This window comes from Squalius cephalus, assembly GCF_949319135.1.
Source record: "Squalius cephalus genome assembly, chromosome: 25".
Lineage (NCBI taxonomy): Eukaryota > Metazoa > Chordata > Actinopteri > Cypriniformes > Leuciscidae > Squalius > Squalius cephalus.
This window is the reverse complement of record NC_137146.1, coordinates 14,910,441-14,937,402: the sequence shown is the minus strand read 5'-3', so window position 1 is coordinate 14,937,402 and position 26,962 is coordinate 14,910,441. Positions and strand designations below refer to the sequence as shown.

The 26,962-nt window shown below is 37.5% G+C and overlaps 2 protein-coding genes across 6 annotated transcripts in view; both read right to left on the bottom strand.

Moving 5' to 3' along the window:
* Positions 1-23: 23 nt before the first annotated feature.
* Positions 24-10,907, bottom strand: cd226 (CD226 molecule). 2 transcript variants are annotated; one of them, XM_079862614.1, is made up of 6 exons: positions 10,722-10,907; positions 9,109-9,435; positions 7,500-7,856; positions 3,756-3,852; positions 3,173-3,227; positions 24-1,271 (listed from the first exon to the last, which is right to left on the bottom strand). In XM_079862614.1, the coding sequence occupies exons 1-6, from the start codon at positions 10,786-10,788 to the stop codon at positions 1,140-1,142; spliced, it is 1,035 nt and encodes a 344-aa protein (XP_079718740.1). In that variant the 5' UTR covers positions 10,789-10,907; the 3' UTR covers positions 24-1,139. The 2 variants fall into 2 exon arrangements, with proteins under 2 accessions (XP_079718740.1, XP_079718741.1); XM_079862615.1 differs by having other exon boundaries at positions 165-535; positions 10,722-10,855.
* Positions 10,908-10,989: 82 nt separating this feature from the next.
* Positions 10,990-26,962, bottom strand: part of rttn (rotatin) — a 56,198-nt gene continuing 40,225 nt past the window's right edge. For 2 of the 4 annotated variants that reach the window (XM_079862612.1, XM_079862610.1), the window contains exons 38-49: positions 25,368-25,518; positions 25,135-25,272; positions 24,326-24,534; positions 23,265-23,370; positions 22,681-22,778; positions 21,699-21,779; positions 19,609-19,735; positions 14,621-14,829; positions 14,180-14,456; positions 12,136-12,239; positions 11,602-11,671; positions 10,990-11,451 (exon numbers count right to left, since the gene is read on the bottom strand). In XM_079862612.1, coding sequence (XP_079718738.1) covers positions 11,369-11,451; positions 11,602-11,671; positions 12,136-12,239; positions 14,180-14,456; positions 14,621-14,829; positions 19,609-19,735; positions 21,699-21,779; positions 22,681-22,778; positions 23,265-23,370; positions 24,326-24,534; positions 25,135-25,272; positions 25,368-25,518 — 1,653 coding nt within the window. In that variant the 3' untranslated portion in view covers positions 10,990-11,368. The remainder of the gene's footprint in view (positions 11,452-11,601; positions 11,672-12,135; positions 12,240-14,179; positions 14,457-14,620; positions 14,830-19,608; positions 19,736-21,698; positions 21,780-22,680; positions 22,779-23,264; positions 23,371-24,325; positions 24,535-25,134; positions 25,273-25,367; positions 25,519-26,962) is intronic. The other 2 variants (XM_079862613.1, XM_079862611.1) reach the window with 1 other exon arrangement.

The window sequence follows — 26,962 nt, the reverse complement described above, 5'->3', positions numbered from 1 at the left end:
GCATCATTACTCCAGTTTTTTTTGAACAGCGTTTATTTGAAATGGCAATATTTACGGTCTCCTTGCTCGTAAAATAAAATAAATCTTACTAACCCCAAACTTTAGAAATGTAGATGTGATCTTTCCCTTCATACTTGATATAAGAAAAGCAAAAAGTCTACATTAAATGTTAATATCTTTATATAAGTCTTAAAGAACACCATCATTCAGGCATAATACAGTCTCATGAAGCCAAATCCCATGTCTTTGCAGAGTACCAAGCCTAATTTTTGATTCGTAATCAAATACAGATTGCTTTGTGAGATCAAGGATAGAATAGAAGCATCAAAATGTGATTCATTTTATTACTGTACATGTTAAGTGCCCTGTGCTCAAACACCAAATCTGAACTCTTGAATGATCTGAATCATTTAAAGTCATTATTCCTCACGATGCAAATCATATTCCGCCTGTAAGCTGAGCATTGTCAGTTCGACCTATGAGTAATGAAGCCTTCGTATCCTCGTTTTCATTCGTGAGGCTGGTACGTCCATTTCTGCAGAGAGAAAGCATTCGAGCTCAAACTGAGACACGAGACAAGGATGTGATTCTGAGAAGATTCATCCACTCAAAAGCTCTCTGAGATCCAATCATTTGATAATTAGAGTCACTCAAGCAAAAGTGTTGCTTCGGTGTCTGTTCAGAGTGACCGTGCTCAGCTTATATCTGGCTTTGATATAGTCCAGAAAGCTTCTTAAGCAGATTACCTGTCAAACAGTCTTCACCGAGGAGAAGAGAGGACATTTTTTCACAATGTGCACATGAGCAGCAAACATCCAGCACCATTATGCAATGAAATGCCATGAAATGTGGGGTCTGGGCCAGGTTTGAATGGTTAATGCACTGATGAAGATGATGATGATGATGATGATGATGATGGTGGTAGTGGTTCATCAAATGACAAATTATACGCACGGCTCCATTAATCTTCTGCAATATTAGGAATTTCCCCTCTGATCCATCCATTAGTATTCAGGTGCGAAAGCATTTCTTGGCACTGATGTTTGGTTCGTGTTTTATGATTTCTGCTCTTCAGCCAAAGCTAGTTCTTCCACGTAGATGCCAATTTATCAGTTTGAACTATTGAGTGGTATCTCATCTCATCTCTTTTGTTTTTGTTTTTTATGAGCCCTCACTATCTGGAAGTTAACATATATTTCTTTATCTCCCGCCCCACTTTTGGTCCCCTTTTTCATCCTGTCATAGACACAGCCATGATCATATGGGTTACGCTGCCACAGAAAGAAAACATTCAGTTTGAGTTATGAATAAAAGAAGCATTAGTACTACTGCAAAACATCTGTGTTAAGGGTTTTTCAGTAGTTAAGGAGAATGTGACAGCTAAGCAAAGACACGTTTAACATGACACCACTTTTCAATACAATATTATAAATAATTTAATAGAAAATATAAAGTTCAGATTTTCTCAGAACTATGTTTTGTCAAGTAAAAATGGATTCAGGAGAGATTGGATACTGATATGAGTATAAGAATTGCTATCTTTGCTTTGCCTTGTGTTTTTACAGTGGACACACTGGAATTGAGGCATGATGTGTTGTGAAAAGTGTCCCATGAACAGCTGTATGTTTATATACTGTATAATATACTGTAGCAGGGTGAATTTCATGAAATATGTCCAGGTCATACTTAAGTGTTGTTATTGTTAACTAAAAGTAAGACTATTAAAAATATTTTGTGTTCATTTAAATATATGAACAAAAAATATTTGTAATAGTTTTAGTTTATATATATGCACATACATGTATATACATATACACTCACCTAAAGGATTATTAGGAACACCATACTAATACTGTGTTTGACCCCCTTTCGCCTTCAGAACTGCCTTAATTCTACGTGGCATTGATTCAACAAGGTGCTGAAAGCATTCTTTAGAAATGTTGGCCCATATTGATAGGATAGCATCTTGCAGTTGATGGAGATTTGTGGGATGCACATCCAGGGCACGAAGCTCCCGTTCCACCACATCCCAAAGATGCTCTATTGGGTTGAGATCTGGTGACTGTGGGGGCCATTTTAGTACAGTGAACTCATTGTCATGTTCAAGAAACCAATTTGAAATGATTCAAGCTTTGTGACATGGTGCATTATCCTGCTGGAAGTAGCCATCAGAGGATGGGTACATGGTGGTCATAAAGGGATGGACATGGTCAGAAACAATGCTCAGGTAGGCCGTGGCATTTAAACGATGCCCAATTGGCACTAAGGGGCCTAAAGTGTGCCAAGAAAACATCCCCCACACCATTACACCACCACCACCACCAGCCTGCACAGTGGTAACAAGGCATGATGGATCCATGTTCTCATTCTGTTTACGCCAAATTCTGACTCTACCATCTGAATGTCTCAACAGAAATCGAGACTCATCAGACCAGGCAACATTTTTCCAGTCTTCAACTGTCCAATTTTGTTGAGCTCGTGCAAATTGTAGCCTCTTTTTCCTATTTGTAGTGGAGATGAGTGGTACCCGGTGGGGTCTTCTGCTGTTGTAGCCCATCCGCCTCAAGGTTGTGCGTGTTGTGGCTTCACAAATGCTTTGTTGCATACCTCGGTTGTAACGAGTGGTTATTTCAGTCAAAGTTGCTCTTCTATCAGCTTGAATCAGTCGGCCCATTCTCCTCTGACCTCTAGCATCAACAAGGCATTTTCGCCCACAGGACTGCCGCATACTGGATGTTTTTCCCTTTTCACACCATTCTTTGTAAACCCTAGAAATGGTTGTAGGTGAAAATCCCAGTAACTGAGCAGATTGTGAAATACTCAGACCGGCCCGTCTGGCACCAACAACCATGCCACGCTCAAAATTGCTTAAATCACCTTTCTTTCCCATTCTGACATTCAGTTTGGAGTTCAGGAGATTGTCTTGACCAGGACCACACCCCTTAATGCATTGAAGCAACTGCCATGTGATTGGTTTATTAGATAATTGCATTAATGAGAAATTGAACAGGTGTTCCTAATAATCCTTTAGGTGAGTGTATATGCACACATACATACAAAATCATAATTTTTGAACGTTTGATTTTGGAGTGAAATATGATCGTGGACATTTCTCCGCGAGATTCACGCAGCAGCAACACATGGTCAGCTGTGCGGAGCAAAACTGATTTACCTGTCTTTTGGCAGGGTGCAGTTTGATTCTGTAGTCCTCCCTCTTCCTTTTCATCCTGTGAAAACCAGTTTAGAAATTGAGTTACGGTTTACTCTAGATGACAGACATAAAAGGCCACTTAATCATTTCATTAAGGAGCAGCAAAGCAAACACTGCCGTATGGAGATAAGCTCGCTTCACTGCAAAATAACAAACTGCGCACTCAGTATAAAACTTCGTGAGGCTGGCAGGAAGTGTGCTGGACATATGGTGAAGGCAAGGAGGGGACGGGATTTCACAGCCAGTTGTCTGAGAGACCTCCTTACAAACCAGACGCTTATATCTACATACCTAATGAAAGCTATGGGAAATGCATTGTTCTTCAACCTTCAGTCTTAATTCAGTCACAACATGCACAGAACACAAGTCTGCGCTATTATACCAGCAATGAATCTGTTCATACTTCCTATTTAGTTATGTTACCTCTGATTACTTCCATACACATTTTGGCTGTGTTTATCACTTGCTAAAGCAAATCCTCACGAGGTGGATTGAACCTGAAGTGAAAAAACATCTTTATGATTAATAAAGAAAGATGACTTACCTGTTCAGCCACGTCACTAATAAAATCATCAGAAGAGCGAAACCAACCAGCCCTCCTCCAATATACACATACAGCATGTGATGAAGACCCTTAAAATCTGAAATGAGAGACAAATTTAAAGGGTCACTGAATCCTAAAACACATTTTTTGAGACGTTAACTGATATGTACAGGTTGCACGTCAATGAAAACAACAATAGCATTCATTATGGGAAAATATATATATATTTTTTAGCCATTTCATTCAGGTTTGAAAAGCAAAGTTGAACCAACGTCACGAAAAGTGAATATATAGGCCTATGCATTAATTCGAAGTGGTGATTGGCTGCTCTGGCTGGAGAGTATGCGTATCATCAGTTTCAGAGCATTTCTCTGCATTTATTCATGAGAATGAACTTTTTCATTGTGCTGTATAATGCTTGAGATCGCATTACATCAATTCAAAAGTCATAAAATGTTTTAACTGTTTTAGCGCTGTTCGTTCACACTTTCTGTTCAAGTTCGGACACACGTGTAGTGTTTGTTTCCTCAGTACTGCAACACAAAAGTGTTGTTGGCATTTTCCCCACGATGCCGTTAAAGCTTAAATTTGAGTACCAACACATGGAGAATACGACTGTAACAATATTTAATATGTAAAAACACGCAGAGCGCGCAAGAGAGATGTTTCTGCGCGGAACGGTAAGTTTAATAGCCTACTAGCAACGTGGAACACAGTTCATATCAGGCCTGGAGCAAGTGTGGTTCAAGCTTTTATGGACATATTTCATATAGCCTACTCTAGTGGTCCAAACATGAACCAGCGGTGAATACATGGTGTATGCGCACATATTTCAGCTTGACGTCTTCAAATTAATTAGGCCAATATATGTGATGAACGCAATGATGGATTATTCTCATACACTGAAAGCCGAAAATTCAAAGAATGGACAAAAAAGTAACTGGGTCATTCCTGGTATGCGGTGACATTTTGGCTTCATAAGTGTTGGGAAAAAAAGTACATGATTTTCATGTTTTTAGCATTCTACCAAAATAGTGACATGTTTAACTATAAGGAATACATATTGGTCAAGCTCAGGGACTCAAAAAATAATAATTATGGGTAGATTGTTCAGACACTGTCCATGAAAATATTCCACCCTGTTAGGGACATATATAGTTATCACAACATGTTAATAATGTAAATGTTAAACAATAATGAACTTTTCTTGGGTAGTAGGCCTATATGTCCCTTATGCCATCTTTTTTTCTTCTTGAAACAAGCAAAACAATTTTTGATGAATAGTATATGTCTTGATTATTAAAAACAGGTACTTTTATGCCCATTTTTGCAAATAGTGGTAAATAATGGTAAATAATAAAATAAAAATTGGCTCAAAAACATATATATGCTGTTTGTGCTCCTCGCCTCACAAAATAAGACAAAAGTATGCCAAACATTTAACGTTGCTGTCAAATTATTATTTAAAATGACTTGTCTAACAGGGTGGAAAGGAGCATAACAGGGTGGAACGGAATATAACAGGATGGAACACCAGTGTTAAAAGGTTCAGTGGATGAGCTTTTTGTGGAACGGAGCATAACAGGGTGGAACAGAATATAACAGGGTGGAACACCAGTGTTAAAAGGTTCAGTGGATGAGCTTTTTGTCATTGTCCTGCATGGTTTGCCATCAGTAATGTGTGGAACTGCACCTACATAATACTGTTTCAAAACAATAAAATAAAATAAAATCCAAATTTCCTTTGGGGGAGGGACACAAAAAATAGCTATGTGGTTCCTTATCACAATCAATCATGGTGGCAAAACAATTCTCTCTTCAGATGGCTAGAGAAATATTTACAAATTAGAGAAGACAGACATAATAAAATAAATTTTTATTTATTTATATTTGATTAAAAATAAAGATACTATAATTCATTTGAATTAACTAGATTAACAAACATATACAAAATTCTATTAGAATTTCCACCCTGTTAGTTTCACATTCCACCCTGTTAGGTTTATAGACCTAACAGGGTGGAAAATTCTGAGCTAAGTTAGTCATAGCTCTTTGAGTGATCAACATTTAGCTAGCTAACCTTCTATAGATGAACAGAACTTTTATAACTATGTCAGATTTTTTTTTTACATTTTTTTGATAGGACAAACATTCTCAACAACATAGCCTAACAGGGTGGAACTTTAAGGGTGGGACAAGCAGGATAACATTTCAAAAACAAAAAAAAAAGTTAGGAGTGAGAGTTGAAGCTTATCTCAGTTTGTACAGTTGAATTCCAGCGGGAAAAAGAAATGATGTCACTTCTTGAAAATGGTCTCAATGAAATTGCAGTCGGATTTGGAAGGCAGAAAAGTACATACTAAAAAGGTGGTAGATGACTTCAGGGACGCAGTAATTGAAGAAAATTTAAAGAAAAAGACCTATATTTTCACATGATTTATATGTATGATTAGAGGCAGTTTAGCCTAGTCAATAACATAATTTAAAAATATTTTGAGGTTTTTGTCATTTCATATTCGTTTATATTTCTTGCAGAACTTGATTACTGTGCACTGAGGACATGATAAAATTGAATGCATACATCAATTAAAATTGTGTAAAATACAAAACAGTATTTTTAATTCTATTATCTCTGTTTAAATGGTAAAGAATATTTAAATCTACAATTTAAGCCATTTATTATAAATATGTGACTCATTTTAGAGAAAATATGAGTAAATAAATCATTGGGACAGGAAAGTCACCGCATACCAGGAATGACCCAACTGTGTTAAACTGATGTGTGTTGTTTGTTCAGAGATTGTAGAGCTCGTAAACCTTAATGTTCCTCCTCATTTTTGATAGGTTATAGACCATGTCATATATTTATATTTTTAAAATCAAGGTGTTTTTTTTTCTTTCTCTGCTCAAATTTTAATATGAATTTGTCTGTATAAGGAGTGTGTTGTAGGTCTGTATTTTATTGGTTGTTTTTTTTCCTTCTTTCCACCCACTATACTACCACAGGATTAAGCCGCGGTCACACAATACAAATGCTGATTTACTGCTCATACGGGTCACTTTATATGATGAATTAAAATGGTTGGTTAAGGCAGCACACAATGACATGGGACGTTACACTGGTTAAAATTGCTGATTTCTCTGGATTTAAACATTATTGGAAACATTTGGGATCATGTAAGTACAAAATTCATCAAAATATTTAACATTGCTCTAGTGGTTTTTGGATATTTTAATCCAAAAATCTTACATATTGTTAGCCTGATGACGTAGAATATGAGTCTGATACTGCTCCATTGGGCTGTGATTAAGGGGCGTGTTTCAACCGAACCAGGAAAGAAAATGCCTCTGCACTCAATTGGATAGACCTACAACCAATCAGAGCAACGGAGTAAGTGACGTATGTTCTTCATTCATCTTTCCGATCGACAAATGCCTTGATCGTGATTCTCTGTTCCTCTTTTAAAATGAATGCGCTGTCGTCGATATCTTCTATAACAGACGCGATGGCGAATCTACACATCTCAATTCTTAAGCGGCAGCCAACTTCATTGTAAACGAATTCAACCCAAGCGCTCTTTGGTGACGTGGATGATTACGTTACTGTTGATCATCTGTCCATCATCGTATAAAGCCCGCCCTGACAATTTGATTGGTCCGAACAGCTCTGGCTCTCTCTCAAAAGGACGCAGTGTGGACAAAAAGGTGCGGTGCGGAAAGAAAGATTTTAAAGCCGTGTCCTACCTTGAGCAGGTAGAGTGGTCAGCAGGACTGTGGTGGACTGCACACCGGCGTCTGTGCTGAAGTTGCAGCGGTACAGTCCTCCGTCTTCTTTAATGATGTTGGTGAGGTGTAGACTGACCTCCATAGCGTCACTGCAGTTCACTCGTCCTCTACTGTCGAACTCATTCAGCTCCACTCCTTCGCTCAACATCTGACACGTTGCTATAATATTGCTACTGCCCTCCTCAGCGTTCAGTTTCTCTATGCTTACTTGTAAAACCTCACCGTTGTGGACAAGGTCACATTTAATTGTCAGGTTGTCGTTCTCTGCCACCACCAACTTAGTGTCCGGTTGAATAGAGATGGTGGTGGTGATTGCTAGAAAAAAAGTAAGAGACATGTTATTCGAGATCAATAGACCTTATGTAGCCCCGCCCCTTTTCGGCACCGCACTCGTTGTGTTCGGTCTTCCGGTTTGTATTTCCACAGCATGAAGTTAAGATTTAACAGATTTATGAATGAACTGCTCATTTTCAAATCTTCAAATCTTTTGACATCCTCTTCAAACATTACAATGCTCATAACTTTCATTAACTCTACAATAAGTAAATCCACTAAACCAGCTACAGTACATACTCTTCAACAGCGATGCCATAGAAATATACAGATCTATCGCAAAAACAGAATATCAGGGTTATACCTATTGAATTTTTGATTTTTTTCCCTCTTACTAAATTAGAAATCGGAAAATCCTTATGCAAAAAAGTGATAAAAAGTAGATCTGTAAAATTAACAGATTTATATGTTTTATAGAACGTCTTAATTCTGTAATCCTATTTGGATTCACCAAAGATTGGGGTTTGTGGAACTAAATGTTTATTAGCCTACATATTCTAAGACTTGTTTAGATGATATACATGCATATTTTCTGAATGGCGATGTTATGTGAGAAAGTATTGTAGCATTTGTTTTTTGTTTTATTACTGATAATAGAATAATAATAATATACCATTTGATTTCTTTAAAGTTACCATGAAATCAAAATGAACAATTTCAGGTTTTTTTATGGAATAGTATTTACTATAAATGATTTATCTGTGCATACAATTGTTTTAATTCATGTGCCCTCGTAATCTTTAATCAAAACAACTTCCCCTCTCTCAAACAATGACATCTCTTCTCTGATGATGTGTTTACTGGCACGAGGGCGGGGCAACCTGTCAATCACATGACATCACAGCAATAGCAAACCAAGCAATCCAACAAATTCCTGATGGATAAAATCAAATCCCACCCTACATGTTTCTTGTTCGAGTAGCCGTTTCACTCGGAAATACGTTACAGTAGGAAAGAAAAGACTATCGCAACTTGCTTCTCATGCCGAATATTCTAGATAGAACTGTTAAACAAAACTAATGAAGGCGAGAGAATGGGTGCTGCGTTCATGGCACTGTTAAAATAAAAGTATTTTTTTACACTTATTATCGGCCAAACAGAAAAAAATTGTCGTCCCGTAATTTAAAAAAATTCAAAATATCGGCCTTGGCGGTATATATTGGTTGACCACTATTAGCCCATGTGTTTTCATCTGTAATGCTGAAGATGGCAAAAGTGAAATGTTTTCAATCACCTGCTTTTTCGACAAATGTGTCTTTTGTCCATGAACCCTGAGGATATGTCTGCAGAGAGCAATGATACTGGCCGATGTCATCCTCGGTGACGTTACTTATGGAAATGCTGCCATCCATCTGGGTGGTTTTCAGAAACTCCACTCTACCGTCAAAAGATGATTCGAAGTTGGTGCCATACTGAGGATGATAAATAGCTACAGGTTTTGAAAGAGACTTTTTAGTCCAAGAGACCATAGTGAGCTGGCCAGTCCACGGACACAGGCAGTCCAATATCATTCCCTCTTGCAGTATGACTGTTGACTCTGGGGCTTTCATCTGAACAGAGCCTAGAAGACCATTGCGGAAGTGTGGGAAGGCAGACACAGATTTTTTTTAAAAAGACACAAAAGGGGGAATATTAAATAGGATTATTGTATTACTTACACCAATGCCAATAAAGTTATTGTATATTTGGAATACAAAACCAACTAAAAGGTATAATTTCACATTGTTTTTTTGTTATGCTAGATTTCAAAACTAATTTGTTAGAGATTATGCAAAGAAGTCAATGAAATATTTTTGAAATACACTACCATACAAAAGTTTGAGGTTGGCAAGAATGTTTTTGCACACACACACACACACACACACACACACACACACAAAACCTCACCCTGGCCTCATTTATTTGATCAAAGATACAGTAAAACACTGATATTGTGAAATATTATTAATTTAAATATATATTAAAATGGCACAGCTAAGTTTTCAGCAACATTACTCCAGTCTTCAGTGTCACATGATCCTTCAGAAGTCAGTCTAATATGCTGATTTGCTGCTCAAGAAATATCTTATTATCAGTGTTGAAAACAGTGCTGTGTTAATATTTTTGCGGAAACTGACTTAAAAAAACAAAAACAAAAAACAATAGAATTTTCTGTAACATTCTACAAGGACACATTAAATATTTCAAAGGTGACAGTAGACACTTATATTATTATATAAATATTACATCAATTACAGTGATTTTTTTTTTCAGATTTGTATATTTAAAATTACCATTCTAACTATATATATTTACATACACACACACACACATACATATATATATATATATATATATTTTTATACCTAAATAAAGGCGTATGTGCCCAAATACAATGTTCTCCTTTCTATCCAACCAACAAGTGTTGCTGGTTTTCACTTGTCTCCAGTTTTTTGGTGAAGTTGCAGCAGAACATCTTAAGATTTAAGTTTATTAAACTGTTATTGTTTGTTTAGTTTTATATGGGTACAAAATACAATGTAACCAACAACTACAAGTACAAATGAAAGTTACTTTCTATGCAACCACATATCCTCCTTTTTAAACTAAGCAAAATCAGTTACTTCAGCCGTTTCCTTCAATAGTCTATGAAAAACTTTTTTTTAAATTTATATTTATCATCAATAAACAGTCAATTCAACTCGTACGTAAACAGGAACACGGTTTATAATGCAAGAGAACAGCCATCCATGCTTACGCGTCCTTAAATATAGATATAAATTACCAATAAGGCACAAAAAATTGCTTATATAACAAATCATTTAACTACAACCAAAAGTTCCTACCTTTGCTAAAAAACTACATTACCTTTCAGAAAACAGAGCGGCATCATGAGTACCAAGAAGTACCAGTAATCCTTTTGTACTGCCACCATCTTGCTTCTCTGAGACAGAATGAATACAGCATTGACAGGACTGAGGCGACCACAGGCACTATCTGTGTTCAGCTGCAAGAGTCTGCAATCACCTCCTCAACCAGCGGTTAAACACTGTCACAGAGGAGGTGTTAAGTTCACCAAAATACAATGGCCACAATTCTAGCCCACACACAGGTTTTTTTTTTTTTTTTTTTTTTTCTACTGAAATTGAAAGAGCGGATTGGAAACCAATCTCTGAATTCCCCTATGATAAGAATACATCAAAATAAAAGTAAAACAAATATAATGACCACACGTGATTCATCCATAACAGGATAGTACACCCAAAAATGGTGAAATAATAAACTTTGGGTGTACTAGTCCTTTACAGTGCATGTGATAATTAAAGAGATTTCATCATCCAGTCATACCGATCTGACAGCTGGAAAATGGAGAGGCGTCTACTGTAAAACCAGTTCATTTATTGATTTGCTACAAAACAAAAATATACAAAAACTGTTTCATAGTATGTACCAAAACATAAATATACATTCACATTATTAGGCGACTTCAATGACCTCCATCACCAGTGAGGCACTTAAGAATTGAAGATGTGTGTGAGATTTCTCAGGCACTTCAGAAGATAGATGTTCAGGGGTTTGTCACTTCTGTGCTCTTCTTCTACACGAACAAAAACAAACAGACAGACGGACAGACAATTACCACACATTCACAGAAAAAAGATCCAATCCTGATGTATCTACTGCTGTAGTACCATCTGAAGAGTAAAAACGAGAGGCTCTCCTATGATCAAACTGAATATATTCGCACCTTTCCTGGCGGACACGTATGCCTCTTCAACTTTCAGTCTGATGGAAGGACACTTCAAAGTGGCCTTTGCCTTTGCAAGAGGAGACATGCAGGATGGGAAGATAAAAGGTGAGACGGATCTCCAAGTGTGAGACTCGCATGTAATTTGTGTTTATAAAAAATTATCATGAATAGTGTCTTATTTCACATCCCGCTGCCAAAGAACTGTTGCTTGAGTCTAGTACAACTATTTCATATTTTTCCCAATAATTCATTGAAGGGACAGTTCACCCAAAAGTGAAAATTCTGGCATGTCGTTTCTGTGGCTTAAAAGTGCTAGTTGCATAGGCTGTCAATGGAGGACCAGAAAGCTCTCAGATTTCATTAAAAAGATCTTCATTTGTGTTCCAAAGATGAACGAAAGACTTACGGGATTTGGAACGATATGAGGGTGAGTAAATTATGACAACATTTTCATTTTTGGGTGAACTAACCCTTTAACTGTTTGTAAAATCATTATATAACAACTGAATGCCACTGAATAAATTACGTTACCTTCTGATTGTTGTGCAATAAAGCCCAAAGTGCTGAAGCTCCTATGGTACGTATATCTGATGAGCTACTGCTCAAACAAGAGACTAATAGCTCAACAGCTTTATCTGAAATACAAAGACATGTTTATATATATGTATATGTAAATGTAAATATAACACACAAACATAAACACACACACCATATTGTACATGCATACTGTGCATAGATATATCAATGTTTAATTGTAAAAAGTAATAAAAATGACATTATTGGTAGTGTGGATTTGCTCAGTTTCACACTGTTTTATGAGTACATTCACATCATGTCAAGTCAATCATCTCATTTCCTTCGCTTTCTATAAAAAGGAATTGGGCGGAAACGTTGATGTAATGTGTAAAACTATTATCACTCCATTGCAGCTGTTGTGACAGTTTTTTTACAGTCTATGGTTGTGACACATGCGTACTTCAGTTGACATAAGTGTTTGTGTGTGGTGGATCACTATTACACAGTTAAACTCATCTTAACAGGCTGGAGTCTGTCACAAACCCCCCCATTAATTATTCATTAATAAATAAATACAAAATGAAAGTAAAGACTGCCGCCACACAGAATGAAAAAATAATTCATATATATATATATATATATATATATATATATATATTAGTGAACAAAATATTTTATAAATAATAATAAAAAAGAAAATGATTTTTTTTTTTTTTTTTGTCCGTGACATAGACTCCAGCCCACAAACACTTATGGCAACACATACACACACACATCAACACTGAAGTACAGATGTGTCACAACAGCCGCCATGGAGTGATAATAGTTTTACACATTACATCAACGTTTCTGCCCAATTTCTTTTTATAGAAAGCGAAGGAAATTAGATCATTGAATTGACATGATGTGAATGTACTCATAAAACAGTGTGAATCTGTGCATCCTCACTACCAATAATGTCATTTTTATTACTTAGAATTAATTATTGATATATGTACTGTGTGTGTGTGTGTGTGTGTGTGTGTGTGTGTGTGTGTGTGTGTGTGTGTTTGTGTGTGTGTGTGTGTGTGTGTGTGTGTGTGTGTGTGTGTGTGTGTGTGTGCGCGCGTCCCAGCATATATATATATATACACACACACACACACACACACACACACACACACACACACACACACACACACACAAAAAGGACTTGAACCAGGGACCTTCTTGCTGTGAGCTGACAGTGCTACCCACTGAGCCACCATGACGCCTTTCAACATTCACTAATACATTATTAAAATCAAAAGTTGTATCTGTTAAAGAGTTGGTTCACCCAAAAATTCTGTCATTAATTACTCACCCTAATTGTTCCAAACCTGAAAGACTTTCGTTCATCTTCAGAACACAAATGAAGATCTTTTTAGTGAAATCCGAGAGCTTTCTGTCCTATGTGAGTAAAAGCCAAAATTAAATATTTTTATCATATAAAGCGATCGAGTCTCTTCAGAAGATTTGGACTAAACCGCTTAATTCATGTGGATTAGTTTCACGATCTCTTTATTAAATTTTTGAACCATCAAATTGGAAGTTGCATAGCTGTCTATGGAGAGAGTACAGAAAGCTCTCAGATTTGATCAAAAAGATGAACAAAAGTCTTATGGGTTTGAACAACATGAGGGGGACGGCATTTTTGGGTGAACTAACCCTTTAATATTTAATGGACTTGAGCTTATATGAACAATAGACAGTATTTTTATTAACTAACATTAATAAAGATGAATAAAAACAGTAACAAATGTATTGCTCATTGTTAGTTAATGCATTAAGGTTAACTAATAACACCTTATTGTAAAGTGTTACTATTATGTTATTGTTACTTTTGGGGAAAAAAACAAGTAAAAAAAAAAAAAAAAAACCCAGATATATCAGCCAGGCCAATTATTCAGACAACATTTGGCTATTTTGTTAACCATGCCTGCTGAGCCTTATTAGAGACTGGTATTGGCATAAACCACTCAAAAAGAAACATGTTGGTCGACCATTAACATCTAAAGCTCAGTAAATCCAGCACTCATACCGTTGGCTAAGACTTTGGGCTTGTTAGCAGAGCAGAAGCAGATGTTGTGGAGAATGAGCAGGATGGTGGGTTTAGTTATGGAGTGTTTGGACTGGGCCAGTTCGACCAGCAGCTCCAAAGCCCCCCGGAGCCTGAGGATCATCTGCTGTCCGTCCTCCCCGAACGACACGTTCAGCAGCAGCCTGAGCCACAGGGACAGAGGATCCCCTGTCGAAATGCCACCTCGACCACCTGCCTTAGGCATGGGGAGAGACAGGAAGTGCTGCAGGAAGTTACTCTAGGGAAAGAACAAGGAAGAAACTTTTGTTAACACTTCTCTTTGTGAATTTCTCTATGAAACTAAAAAGTGGATGTGCAATCAAAGGTCCTCAACTATATTATTCACTGTATAGACACTCAATCCCCTGAATTGTCTTGTTTAAACATTAGCCAGTGAGTTACCTTCAGCAGTGCCCCTTTGCAGTCCCTTGAGATGGCCAGGTTTGCCAGCAATGAGAAAGCCAGACTGTGGATGCTGCTGTTGTCAGGGGCAACCTGGGAGGCCAGTTTCATCACCCCATGCATCAGTGAATTTGTGACCGCAGTCTTAGGAAGAACGGCCTGAACTGAGCCAGAGCTACAACTGCTGCTGCTACATAAAGCACTGCATGCTGAAAGAGAATGAAGGACAGACAGAGAAAGAGATAACTTGACTATGGAAAAATAGTATGTGTACAAAGACTATACAAAGAGTTACAAGAAACCAAGTAACTATCTCAGAAAGATTATATAAGGAACGTTAAGGAAACAGAACTGATCAGTGTTTCTTATCAGAAACCACCCTAAACCCTCAAATTAGGCCAAACCCTTACATAACAATACATTTTTTAGCTTTAAACACGTTGCCACACGGTCTCATATTCAGCAAGGATGCATTAATTCAGTCAAAAGTGACAGTAAAGAGTAAAGACTTTTATATTGTTACAAAAAATTATATATCTTTTGATCTTTCTATTTATCAAAGAATCCTGAAAAAAAGTATTGAGCAGCACAACGGTTTTCAACTGTTGATGATAATAAGAAATGTTTGATGAAATGTTGATGAACCAAATCAGCATATTAGAATGATTTCTAAAGGATCATGTGACACTGAAAACGGGTAAATTCAGCTTTGCCATCACAGGAATAAATGCTACAGGAAACAGTAATCTGATATAAAACCACAACCATCTTTACTGCCTCAAAATATCACCTTACAGTTGTGTAACAATGAGCTTGGAAACTCAATGGAAACTTCCATTGTATTTTAATTCTAAATATATCTAGATAAAAACGTATTTCCTCCAGGTTTAACAATGCTGCATTTAGTAGTCTCAAAACCACTAAATGTCTCACTTCTGGGTAAGTTGACAGACATATTTTTAAGAATAGCGTGACTGCGGGTGAATCATTTAACATTATTCTACTGGATTATTGAGAGAACTCAGCAAGGTTTTGCTTGCAGAATAAATCCAATATTAATCGGCCAGATGAAAGAATGAGGGTTGTGTGTAGCAGGTTAATGAATTATACAATAAAAAGTGACACAGGACAGAGTATGATGGGAAGGAAAATTGCTGGAGGGCTGATTCCATAACTGATGGACCAAGCTCGTGAACTTTAAACATCACCTGCTGTAAGCACAGACCTTGAGAAACACCACAGACCTTGAGAAACACCACACATGAAGCACACTATTGTAGCCTAGTGCTGTTAAACTATAGTGACAGTTCTAACACACACACAAATATAGGCCTAAAAACACATGCACACCCACAGACGTTAGACATATACGTACAAACTGACTATACGCCCATGCATTGCTGGCTCTTCACAGGTGTGAAGCCACATCCTGTGCTAAAGCACAGCTTTCCATGAGATCAGATATGTAACATTGTGCAATCATTGTGTTTAGGTTAACACACTCACGAACAGACACTTTGATGTACAAAAGTAGTCTCTCTCACTCTCACTCTCACTCTCTCTCACACACACACACACACTTATATTTCTTATGAGGTTGTTATAAATAAAAATGCTTCTAACTTAAGGCTAAATTCTCCATGAAATATTAAATGCTATTTTATTTTAATATTATATTTTCATAACTTTCATTAGGGGTAGTGACCATTAATTTCAGATTTTGCTTTTTAAAGAGGTCATGAATGAATGAATGACGCATTTATATAGCGCTTTTCTTAAGCGCTTTCCCAAAGTGCTTTACAATCATATAAGGGGTCTCTCCTCACCCACCATCAATGTGCAGCATCCAACTGGACAACGGTGCCAGGATGGAGCCATTTGAAACGATGCAGATTATTAAGAGTCCATGATTGATAAGGGCCGAGAGAGGGAATTTGACCAGGACACCAGGGTTACACCCCTACTGTTTACGAGAAGTGTCACAGGATTTTAAATGACCACAGAGTGTCAGGACCTCGGTTTAACATTTCATCCGAAGGACGGACCACAGGTCATAGCATGAGAAATCAAATTTGCCTTGATGTTTTGACATATAAGAGGTCTTTGTACCATTAAAACATCTTCCAAGTTTCATATCTTAAAACGTCCTCATTATAAACAAAGCATTTATTCAATCAAGCTTCAAAAACGGCTCGTTTTGATATTGCTTGATCTGTGAAGCACATTTGCATATGATTGCCTCCAGAGCAAGACATTGACGAATCATCGCACCATCATCGCAGCATAGGCCCCGCCCACTGGTATTTAGTCGCTTAATGGCTTACATTTGCCTACATTGGATGTGAGCATCGTATTACGTCGCGTTAAAAGCAAATAGTACCCACTATATCACTGACACGGTCTACACTGATACAGTAAACAAATGAGCATCTGACATTCTCTATGCACTTATTATATATATATATATATATATATATATATATAGCACACTTAGACTATAGCCCTATTCGGACAGGACTAGTTTAACATGGAGAGGTGAGGTAAAGTAATAATTACCAGAGCTTCTCTGTGATTTTAGTCCCGTCCGAATGTACCATCTCAGTAATCATTACGGACAATGTCAGTAAAGATAACACCGACTTTTACCTTCAGTAAAAAAGTCCAGAAAAATTACCTCAGGTAATACTAATCCTGTGCGAATAGACCCGCTGTAAATATTTCGTTATTTCCTGTATAAAAGTAGTTTTCCACGCTTTTTCAAGTATGGAGACACTTGAAAAAGCATTCAGTTGCGTTCAAGATGCTGGGACAAGTCTGTGGCAAAACTCAAGTGTTTTCCACATAGCATTCAGATCAGAAAGAAGATTGAAAGCACCTGTTAGAGGCACAAAACATCTTTTAGCGTTCGGTAAGTGCCTTCTACCAACACAATCCAATCATAAGTTAATTAATACATCGTTCGACCGGACAACTGTTTTATATATATACATTATATATATATATTAGGGCTGGGAGAAAAAAATCGATTCACCTGGGTATCGCAATGTCTTTTTAAAAAAAATCATTTTAAAATCGATTTTTTTTAATTACAGAAACGATATTAAAGGTGCCCTAGAATTTGAAATGAATTTATCTTGGCATAGTTAAATAACAAGAGTTCAGTGCATGGACATGACATACAGTGAGTCTCAAACACCATTGTTTTCTCCTTCTTATTTAAATCTCGTTTTTGAAAAACAACCCTGAAAAATAGGCAAGTCTCCACATAACACAGACTGTGACGCAACAGTCGGAATCATTAATATGTACGCCTCCAAACATTTGCATATGCCAGCCTATGTTCAAGGCCAGGCGGAACTGCGCAGCCGAATCATCGCCCGAATCATTTTTCTTCGAGAGACATCATGGCTTGCAAACGAGCGAAGCATGGCAGTTGCTCAGTGTTTGGATGTACAAATGAACACAAAGGTATTTTTTTAGTTCCTTCATCCGAGCCTCTGAAGAACCAGTGGGTTATGTAAATGTCTGATGTGTAATTGTTCAAGTTCAGACAGATAATACTGTTTATGCATCAGTAAATCAAGCCAGTGACTAAACGATCAACTTCACGTCGTTTCTCTTGGTAGGATGAAAATAATCTTACTTAAACAATCCCTTTACAGTTGCCCAAGCTGTCAATCACACAGCACGAGTTTATCTGGACACTTGCCAAAACTCGTTATGAAATCAATGACGCTGTTACGCTGCACAACGAAACTCTTACTGTACGTACATCATGTTTGCATTGGTGAAATCATTAGTGAGAGTGCAGAAACTGCGTTGCAATGATAAGATCTTCATTCACGTGATCAACAGGCTTACACTGAAGTCTCACAGCAGCCAATCACAGCAGTGGGCGTTTACACTGAAGTCTCACACAGACACGCCCCTTCAAACAGAGCGTTCAAATCAGAGGCTAAAATCAGGCTAGGAAAAATGCCTTTTATTTCTAAATTATAACCAATTTTGATCTAAAAAACATACTAATATTATAAGGGCACCCCAGGAAACATTCTAAAATAATAAAATAATCCATGCAATGGCACCTTTAATACAAATTAAATTGCTTTATTTTTGTCCTTGCTTATAGACGAGGTTGACCGAAGTTGGCCACTTTCGTTCCAACAGAGGATGAAATGTGTCGTTATCTTTGAGTGTTAAGTGACATAACATCCCTTTCAAAGTGGACGTGTGGAGGAGACGTGAAGAGACTGAATGCATTGAAAAGCCCTCGCGTTACTCATATGCTGAGAGAGATGAGACAATAGAGCTGCAAGATTCATCTTTAAAAGACTGTGATTTCGATTCAAACACCCACGCAATCTTCTTCCATTTCGTCTGTCTATTAAGCCTTTGACAAAATCATATCGCAACATTCAAATCTGTGTTGGTGCTGCCGTTGACCCAGAGAGAGTAGTCATGAAACAGCAGTCTTTTCAACCTCATAGTATCATTATTTATGTGATAGTTCAAATCATCATAGAAGTACTGGGATAAAAGTTTAAAGTTCAAATATAAACACTGATGTCTACGATAGCGATCAAAGAGTAAATCAGCTTTTGATTTGGCGCTTAAAATAACGCATTGATCGATTACATTGTTTCTTCTGTTTCTGCTAATTTTACTGAGACATCTTATCCCGTGCAAATTGGCCATTAATATTACAGACGTTCTGTGGTAAAATTACATTACTCCATCTACCCTTGTAAAGTTAATCCCGTGCGAATAGGGCTTATGACACAATCCTTTCTGTAGCTGTCGGAATCATATCAGCCTTACATTTGGCACACAATGGCTCCCACTGTACCGGCACATGACTCATGAGAGGGTTACAGTGAGCACAAAGCTTATACATTATCTCAGCACCCTGTCTCTTGACTTTCTAATCCTCTTTCTCTGTCATTCCCCTTTTCTCACTCTTGTTCCTCTCCACCTCTCAGAAGACTGACCAGCTGTGCAGTTAGCAGTGTAGACACAGAGCAGTTCCAGGGCTGAAGTCATGGTGAGGTCGTCCAGCAGTAACCAGGGCCACAGGGCCAACAGCACCGCTGCCAGACGTAGCTCTGTAGCCACAGCCTGTGAGGAGAAAATTATTCATTCATTAATCAACACACTGACATTTGTTGTAATCAGTCAATATAGGATATTTAATCGTTCATGCTAATTTATACTGAAAGCTAACACTCACTTAAGTTTAATCTTTAAAATCACTAAAAAGACTGTTAAATGTAATCTAGTAAATCCCTAAATTAATTTTATTCGTAAATTAATTCATATGCTATTACACACAAAAAGTCACGTTTTGGATTTAAATGGGCAAATGCTTAAAGGTGCTGTATGTAACTTTTTCTCTCTACTAAAGCATAAAAATACTATATGTTTGCAGATATTTAGGAAACATGCTGAGTTCACATACTCGTTTCTCTGAAAAACACTTCTACAACCAGTTATTTTATTTTGACAAGTACGTTCCGTGTTGGAATGTCTGCTGGGTGAACCACTGCCAGTTCACCCAACAGTATTTCGGCACCCTGGGATGCTAGTTGGCAGGAAACACAGCGTATTGCAGCAAGCAAACAAACTGGGTCAGAGATTGCAGATTCTACCCAACCTAAAAAGCCTCGGTTATCCATCTAAAAATCTCTATAAACGAAAGCATATTAAAACACGGATGAATCAACTCATCAACTTTCAGTGTGTAAAGGTGATGATACACAGGGCAACTTTTTGAGCAATGTTGCAGGGCAATCTTGCCGAGCAATTGTTGCTTGGGCACTTTCCCATTGAAAATGGCCAATACATTTCTATCTGGATAATTTAGATCGGTTGTGGGCCCTGTGTCTCACCTGGTTGCCCGTTGATGCCAACACTGCCCAGCAACTTTGCTCAAAAAGTTGCCCCGTGTATCATCACCTAAAGTCTCTTCGGCTTTCATAGTCAATTGCGCTCGTTCCTGTTGCGTGTCCTTACATCTGGCAACCTACGTGAGCGTCGAGTCTGAGGAGGAGGGGACGGGGGAAACAACGATCTCCGATATTTTTAATTTAGACTGCAGTACCTATTTCAACCACTAGCTGTCATTCTTACAGACTGCACCTTTAAGAGTATGATTCAATCTTTATTGCAGTTATTATTGTTTATATAGCATGTTATATGTTTGGCAACAGTTCTTCTAATCAAATTGATGGAGTGTGTAGCTTTTCATTTCCTAAACAACCATGTAAGAAGTATCATGGCCATATTGTAGGATGACAATGTCAAGATTCATCAGGCTCAAATTGTGAAAGAATGACTGGGAGGGAGCATGAAGAATCATTTTCACGCATGAATTTGCACCTCTGAGTCCAGACCTTAAATTCAGTGAAAGTCTTTGGGATGTGGTGGAAGAGACTTTACAGAGTGCTTGGCTCTTATTTGTCAATACAAGATCTTGACCCAAAATTGATGCACCTCTTGATGGAAATAATATCACAGCATTTATTACCATCAAGAGGTGCATCAATTTTGGGTCAAGATCTTGTATCGACAATGCAAAAGTCAAGCACTCTGGATGAAATGGAGTTACACACTCCATCAATTAGGGTTAGAAGAACTTTCCAAACTGTGCACTAACAGAGCAAATCGCACCAGGGTTTGTTTTAATCAAAACGAACATTAAGTGTGAACACACCCCTTGAGTAGAAAAAGTTAATTCCAAAAGTAGTAAAATTGTGTTTTTCGAAGGTTCATTGAAAGGCTGTAAATTAGGCTGCTAAATTGGTAAAACAGTTATCCAACGGTCTCCGGGAGATTGACTTTCCTTTGTACTTCACAGAAATGATCACGACTCATAACACGTACACAAGCATCTTGCTGGGTGTCATGCAGGTTTTCTTGTAAAGACTGCATCTCAGTCCTTACAGGAAAATCTGCATGCAAACCCACAGTGTTTCAAACCCACAAGACCCCTTTTGAGAACGTCTGCGCCTCTGCGGATACTGTACGATGAATATAACTGCTTGAATAATAATCACGGGGAACATTATTTGATATGACGTACTTTGCATTCATTATGTTGATACAGGCAATTTCGCAGTATCTCTAGAATCATCTTAAGTTCTTTCATGCTGTTCTCCACCTGCTGACATTGAAAAAAGAGAGAACGGTTAGAACAAGAGATCATGCTGATAATGTAAATTTTAATACCATCTTATTTGTAAATGCATACATTTATTTAGCATTTTCCCTGTTAGTATTAATTATAACTGTAACACGTCATAAGTTAATAAATCTTAACCTAAATTGCAGTACATAAATTCACAGAGCACACTGTTATTTACTGAAGTTTGGCATGTTCCTGGATCAGCATTTTTGTTATTTCTAGAAATACATTCATTTCAACCATCATAATGCTACCTCTAAATTTAGACCGCAGTGATTATTTAACAGTCTTGTCGTTCCAGGACCAACAAAGGATGTCGATCCAGGAATGTCCTACTTCAAACACAGATTAGTTCCCATATTTTCTAATTTAAATAATGGTAAGAGACATGATAGTAATTTTTGTCTGTATTTATACATTAAAAAACCCAAACAAAACAAAACAAAATTGCCAAGGTGGTTTAACAACCCTAAGATTGTAACAAAGAAAGTATTGTTAAAAGGGCTTAATTAAATAATATAAAAATGAAAGAATAATTTGGCATAATTACCATGATTATTTCTTAAAATAAAAATATATATAATATAAAACTTGTCACTGACCCATATATGAATCAAGTTTATATAATGAAGATCACCAATGATCTGCATTATATAAGCAATAATGATTGTTGATGTTATTAATGAAAAGTTATTATAAAGTGGAACCATGAGGAAATCAACTGGTTAAATCAACTGAACCAAAGGATTGCTTCAGTTTTGACATTTTTGTCACATCTGTGACAGCACTGGCTCCCCCTCTACCTCCCTCCTCCCTCTTAACAGGTTTTCAGTGTTTCTGATGTTGAATCTGTCTGTCATGTTGCTGGAACCCTATGTACCTTCCTCCTGTGAGTGCTCTTGCCCGTTTTCACAGACTCCAGGTGAAGCTCTGCGTAAATGTGCTTCATGCGTTCCACACAGCTGTCAATCACTCCAGCTGAAGAGGGAGTACTCATCCATCAGACAGTGACATCAGGCATTAAACACAAATATAATGTAACCTGGGACTAAAATGAATGTGTATGCAAGATTTCCTCCTAGTTGAGGTTATAGCACCTTTTTAACTGCTATGCATTAAGGAGGCCATTTTCTACACTATGTAGCACCTTTCCCACCTGAAGTTTACTTTTTATGCTAGGCAAGTAATACATAGTAATTTTATTATACATGATAATTTTCCACCCTCTTTGACTCCTAAAGAATAACACAGGATGTTTATGCTACTGTACCTTTAAGGTTAATATTAATTAATATGTGATGACATCAAAACTATGAAGATTTCTCTTTTAAACAAACAGTGTGGTTTAATTTCCATAAATGGTTTGAGTGGAATGGGGAGGGAGCTTTGCGTTGTGAACACTAGCGTATGCATATAGTTCCTCATTGTGTAATTGTGTGTTGAAAACAATGAAATGATCTTTACCTTTACATGCGTAACTCTGAGCACTGGAGCTACAGGCTAACAGAGACATTAACGTTTTGGCCATCACCTTTTTGAAGGGATCCTGGAACAGAATCTTCTCATATTGCTGTAAATTAAACAATAAATAAATAAAAATAATGAATTTTGGATACTGAAAAAGAGAAAGAATCTGGAATAGAAAAAAATCATATTCATTATTTAAAAAATTAACAAAGATACCTTAATATAACTCAAAAAAATAATTATGTTTATAAAATTTTAAAAAAGTATCATTTATTCTAATTATCGGGCGACCCGAGTTCGAGTCCCAGCACTGGGACCTTTCCAGATCCCGATTTTTTTTTATTTGTTATATCTTTTAATTAAAATAATAATGCTAAATGTTAAATAATCTTTATTTTTTATTTTCCAGAGCAACTTTGTGTACGAGTTATGTCAGGAATCATCCACAATCTCAAATGAGTCAGACTCTATAAATAGTTTTAAATAGTTACTAATCTAAAACAACTTTTACTATGCATACAAATGCAAATCTGAACAAATTATAAAGAATACATAAATGCTTGCCATCTCCGAGAGAAAAACAGAGAAATATCAGCTCTGATTTCTGAGAGGCGCACTGAGACGGCAGCTTGATTTGTGTTCATTCATTTCACACACTCATTATATTGTGTAGAGATGTATATAGCTATAATAAATATAAAATAATTAAATAGCTATAATATCATACTATCCCCTGGCTCACCTGCTATCCAGCAAACATGAGGAGTGAATAATATTTTTTCTATTATTCGGCAGAATTCGACTTCGGGCACATCCCTAATACATACACACCATTTTCAATCAGATTTGAGAACATAAATAAATTTCCCCTTTAAAAACATGAAAAACCATAAATAGACATTACAATTGCACTTGTCACATGTTTTATAGTCAGCCAATCATATTTGAGATGGCCCGTTTTGTTAAAGTGCTTGCCAATTTTGTGCGCGGACCTTGTCTATGAACAGCCAACGGAAGTTGTATCTGTGACCATTCACAACCTAAACTAAATCTGTTACCTCTAATAATAGTTCACACATGACCTCTCCAGGCTCAAAAGACAGGACCGCTGTTAGTGAAGAGCTTGGGCCCTTGCTGGTCAGATCCTCAGTGTAGCCACCTGATCTCCTCTTAGCCTCCTCTGTGAACAACACACACAGAAAGTGCAGGGTCGACGTGTAGAGAGAAGACTCCGCGCCCGATTGGTTCAAACACACTCGGATGGTATCTGTCACGAGAGAGGGCAAAGACTAAACATAAAGAATACTAATATTTAGTTTTCAGAGCTTTTCTCGAACTCAAACTTCGAGACAAGAAGATGCAAAATATACGAAACTTCACAACAAACAATCTTCACCACAAGGGAACATCTGACGTAAAGTCTCTCCAAACTCGCAGGCTTTTAAAAAGGGCTTCCAAAGCCTGGATACCTGCAGGCAAGTCAGCGAGTCTACTGCCCACCCACCTGTTTTAGGATTTTCTACCACATCCATCAGATCTAAAGCAGGCTGATTGTTCTTCCTGTCTCTGTCCCAGTCTGTCATATGCAGCAGGGACAGCCATCCACATATACAAGCATAATGAGCTGGCCTCCCACTGCATCTGTCTCCATCTCCTCATCTGTCTCCTTCATTCTCAACATCTATCCAGCACATCCTCTTCCATCTAAACTCCTCAATCTTTCTTTCCCTTCCGTCCCTATGCACTTTCATCAGGCTTGCCACCATTTTTTCTTTGTACTCTTCTGTTTCCTTCTGCCTTCCCTCTCCATTTGCCTGTCTCTACCCTTTGTAACACACTTTGGTGTGTGTATGTGTGTGTGTGTCACCTGAAAAGCACTGCCAGTGTTTCCCCAGTGCCACACCGACAGATGGGCCGACCGCAGCTTGGTTCCTGCGCAGCAGAGTAGCCAGGAGCATCAACACATCCGCCCAGGTGTTGAGCACTGCACCCTGGGCCTGCGCATCTAAGGACCAAAACAACCACACACTCATCTAAAAACACTTTTCTTTCATTTGAAGGTCTTGTTTGAAAGGTTTTGCTGAGGACGTTTTGTGTTACCCAAGTCAGTGACAGACAGCATGAGGATGGAAATTAGGTTGTTCAGCAGGGGTTTGAAGAGCTCTCGGTGGAACGGTGCATCCTCACTGTGCATCGCTGCTGACTGCAGGAGCTTACACAAACTTTGCACATAATACAAGCTACTCAGCACCTGAGGGAGAAACAAGGGGGTGATGGGAGGGAAAGACAGAGTCAGTGGTAACGAGTGCGAGTTACCTGTGAGAAAAAAACACACATGCAGCACTTTGGTTTCACAACCCTAAACGAAAACAAATAGCCGACTAATTGGCACTGTGTTGAAGACAAAGTGGAACTGAACCAGAAACCATGAGGCCTTTTTTCTAGCATGTGTGTGTACTTAAATTAAAAAGAATATGATGTATGGCGTAAAGGGTTAGTTCACCAAAAACATTTCTGTCATCACTCACCCTTGTTCCAACCCTATAAGACTTTGGTTAATCTTCAAAACACAAATTAAGATATTTTAACAAAAACTGACAAGTTTCTGCCCTTCCACTGAAGGTCAAGGTAATCAAAACTTAGAGGATCTGAAATGGTAATAAAAGCTCTATGAATAGAACAGTTTAATCTAATTCTTGTGAAGAGATTCAATCACTTTATAAACAGATTTAATTTAGGCTTTTAAAGTACATCTTAATTATTGACACGCATACATAGAGCACATTGAATATGGTAAACAGAAGCTCAAATGTTTGTGCTTGATGCACGAGAACCAATGAAGTTTATTCTAGCACGTGACACGCATGTGTTTGTGTGAATAAAAGCCTAAATTAAATCATCTTTATGACCTTTTTGGAAATGACAGAATTTTCCTTTTTTGATGAACTATCCCTTTAAGCACAAAGAATACATTGTTCAAATACCCTAGCTTAGTGTAAAAACCAGTGTGTGTGATGTAAAAAAATGTCATCAGAATAGTATGCCAGATTTTTCTAACCGCGTATCTCTGTAGGCTCACACATGTGCCGTGATTAGTTTGCCCTCTAGATGGTACAAACTGAAGAAACAAAACAACAACCTACTGAAGACCGCTAAAATACCATATTGATGATGTTAGTTTAAAGGGGTGGTATAATGCCCCTTTTTACAATATGTAAAATAAGTCTCTGTTGTCCCCAGAGTGTGTGTATGAAGTTTTAGCTCAAAATACCTCACAGATAATTTTTTACATTGTGTTAAAATTGTCCCTTTTTGTGGGTCAGTAAAAACACATCGTTTCATGTGTGTCCCTTTAAATGCAAATGAGCTGCTGCTCCCGGCACAGAGGGAGGAGCTTTAAGAGCTTGTGTGTGTGTGTGTGTGTGTGTGTGTGTGTGTGTGTGTGTGTGTGTGTGTGTGTGTGTGTGTGTGTGTTAGCAGCTCCAATTACCTCATGCAGACAAGCACTAAAATGTCAGAAACTGTTCAACCTTTTATGTTTAAACTGGAGTCGGACAATGATGGAGAGACTCAAGAAGAAGTAACAACATGTAGAAATGCAACAGGATGTTTCTGAATGGTTGGTTGATGAATTTATGTTGCTGATGTGGAGTTAACTATCTTCAATTAGCATATTCTATCATGATAATCTATAA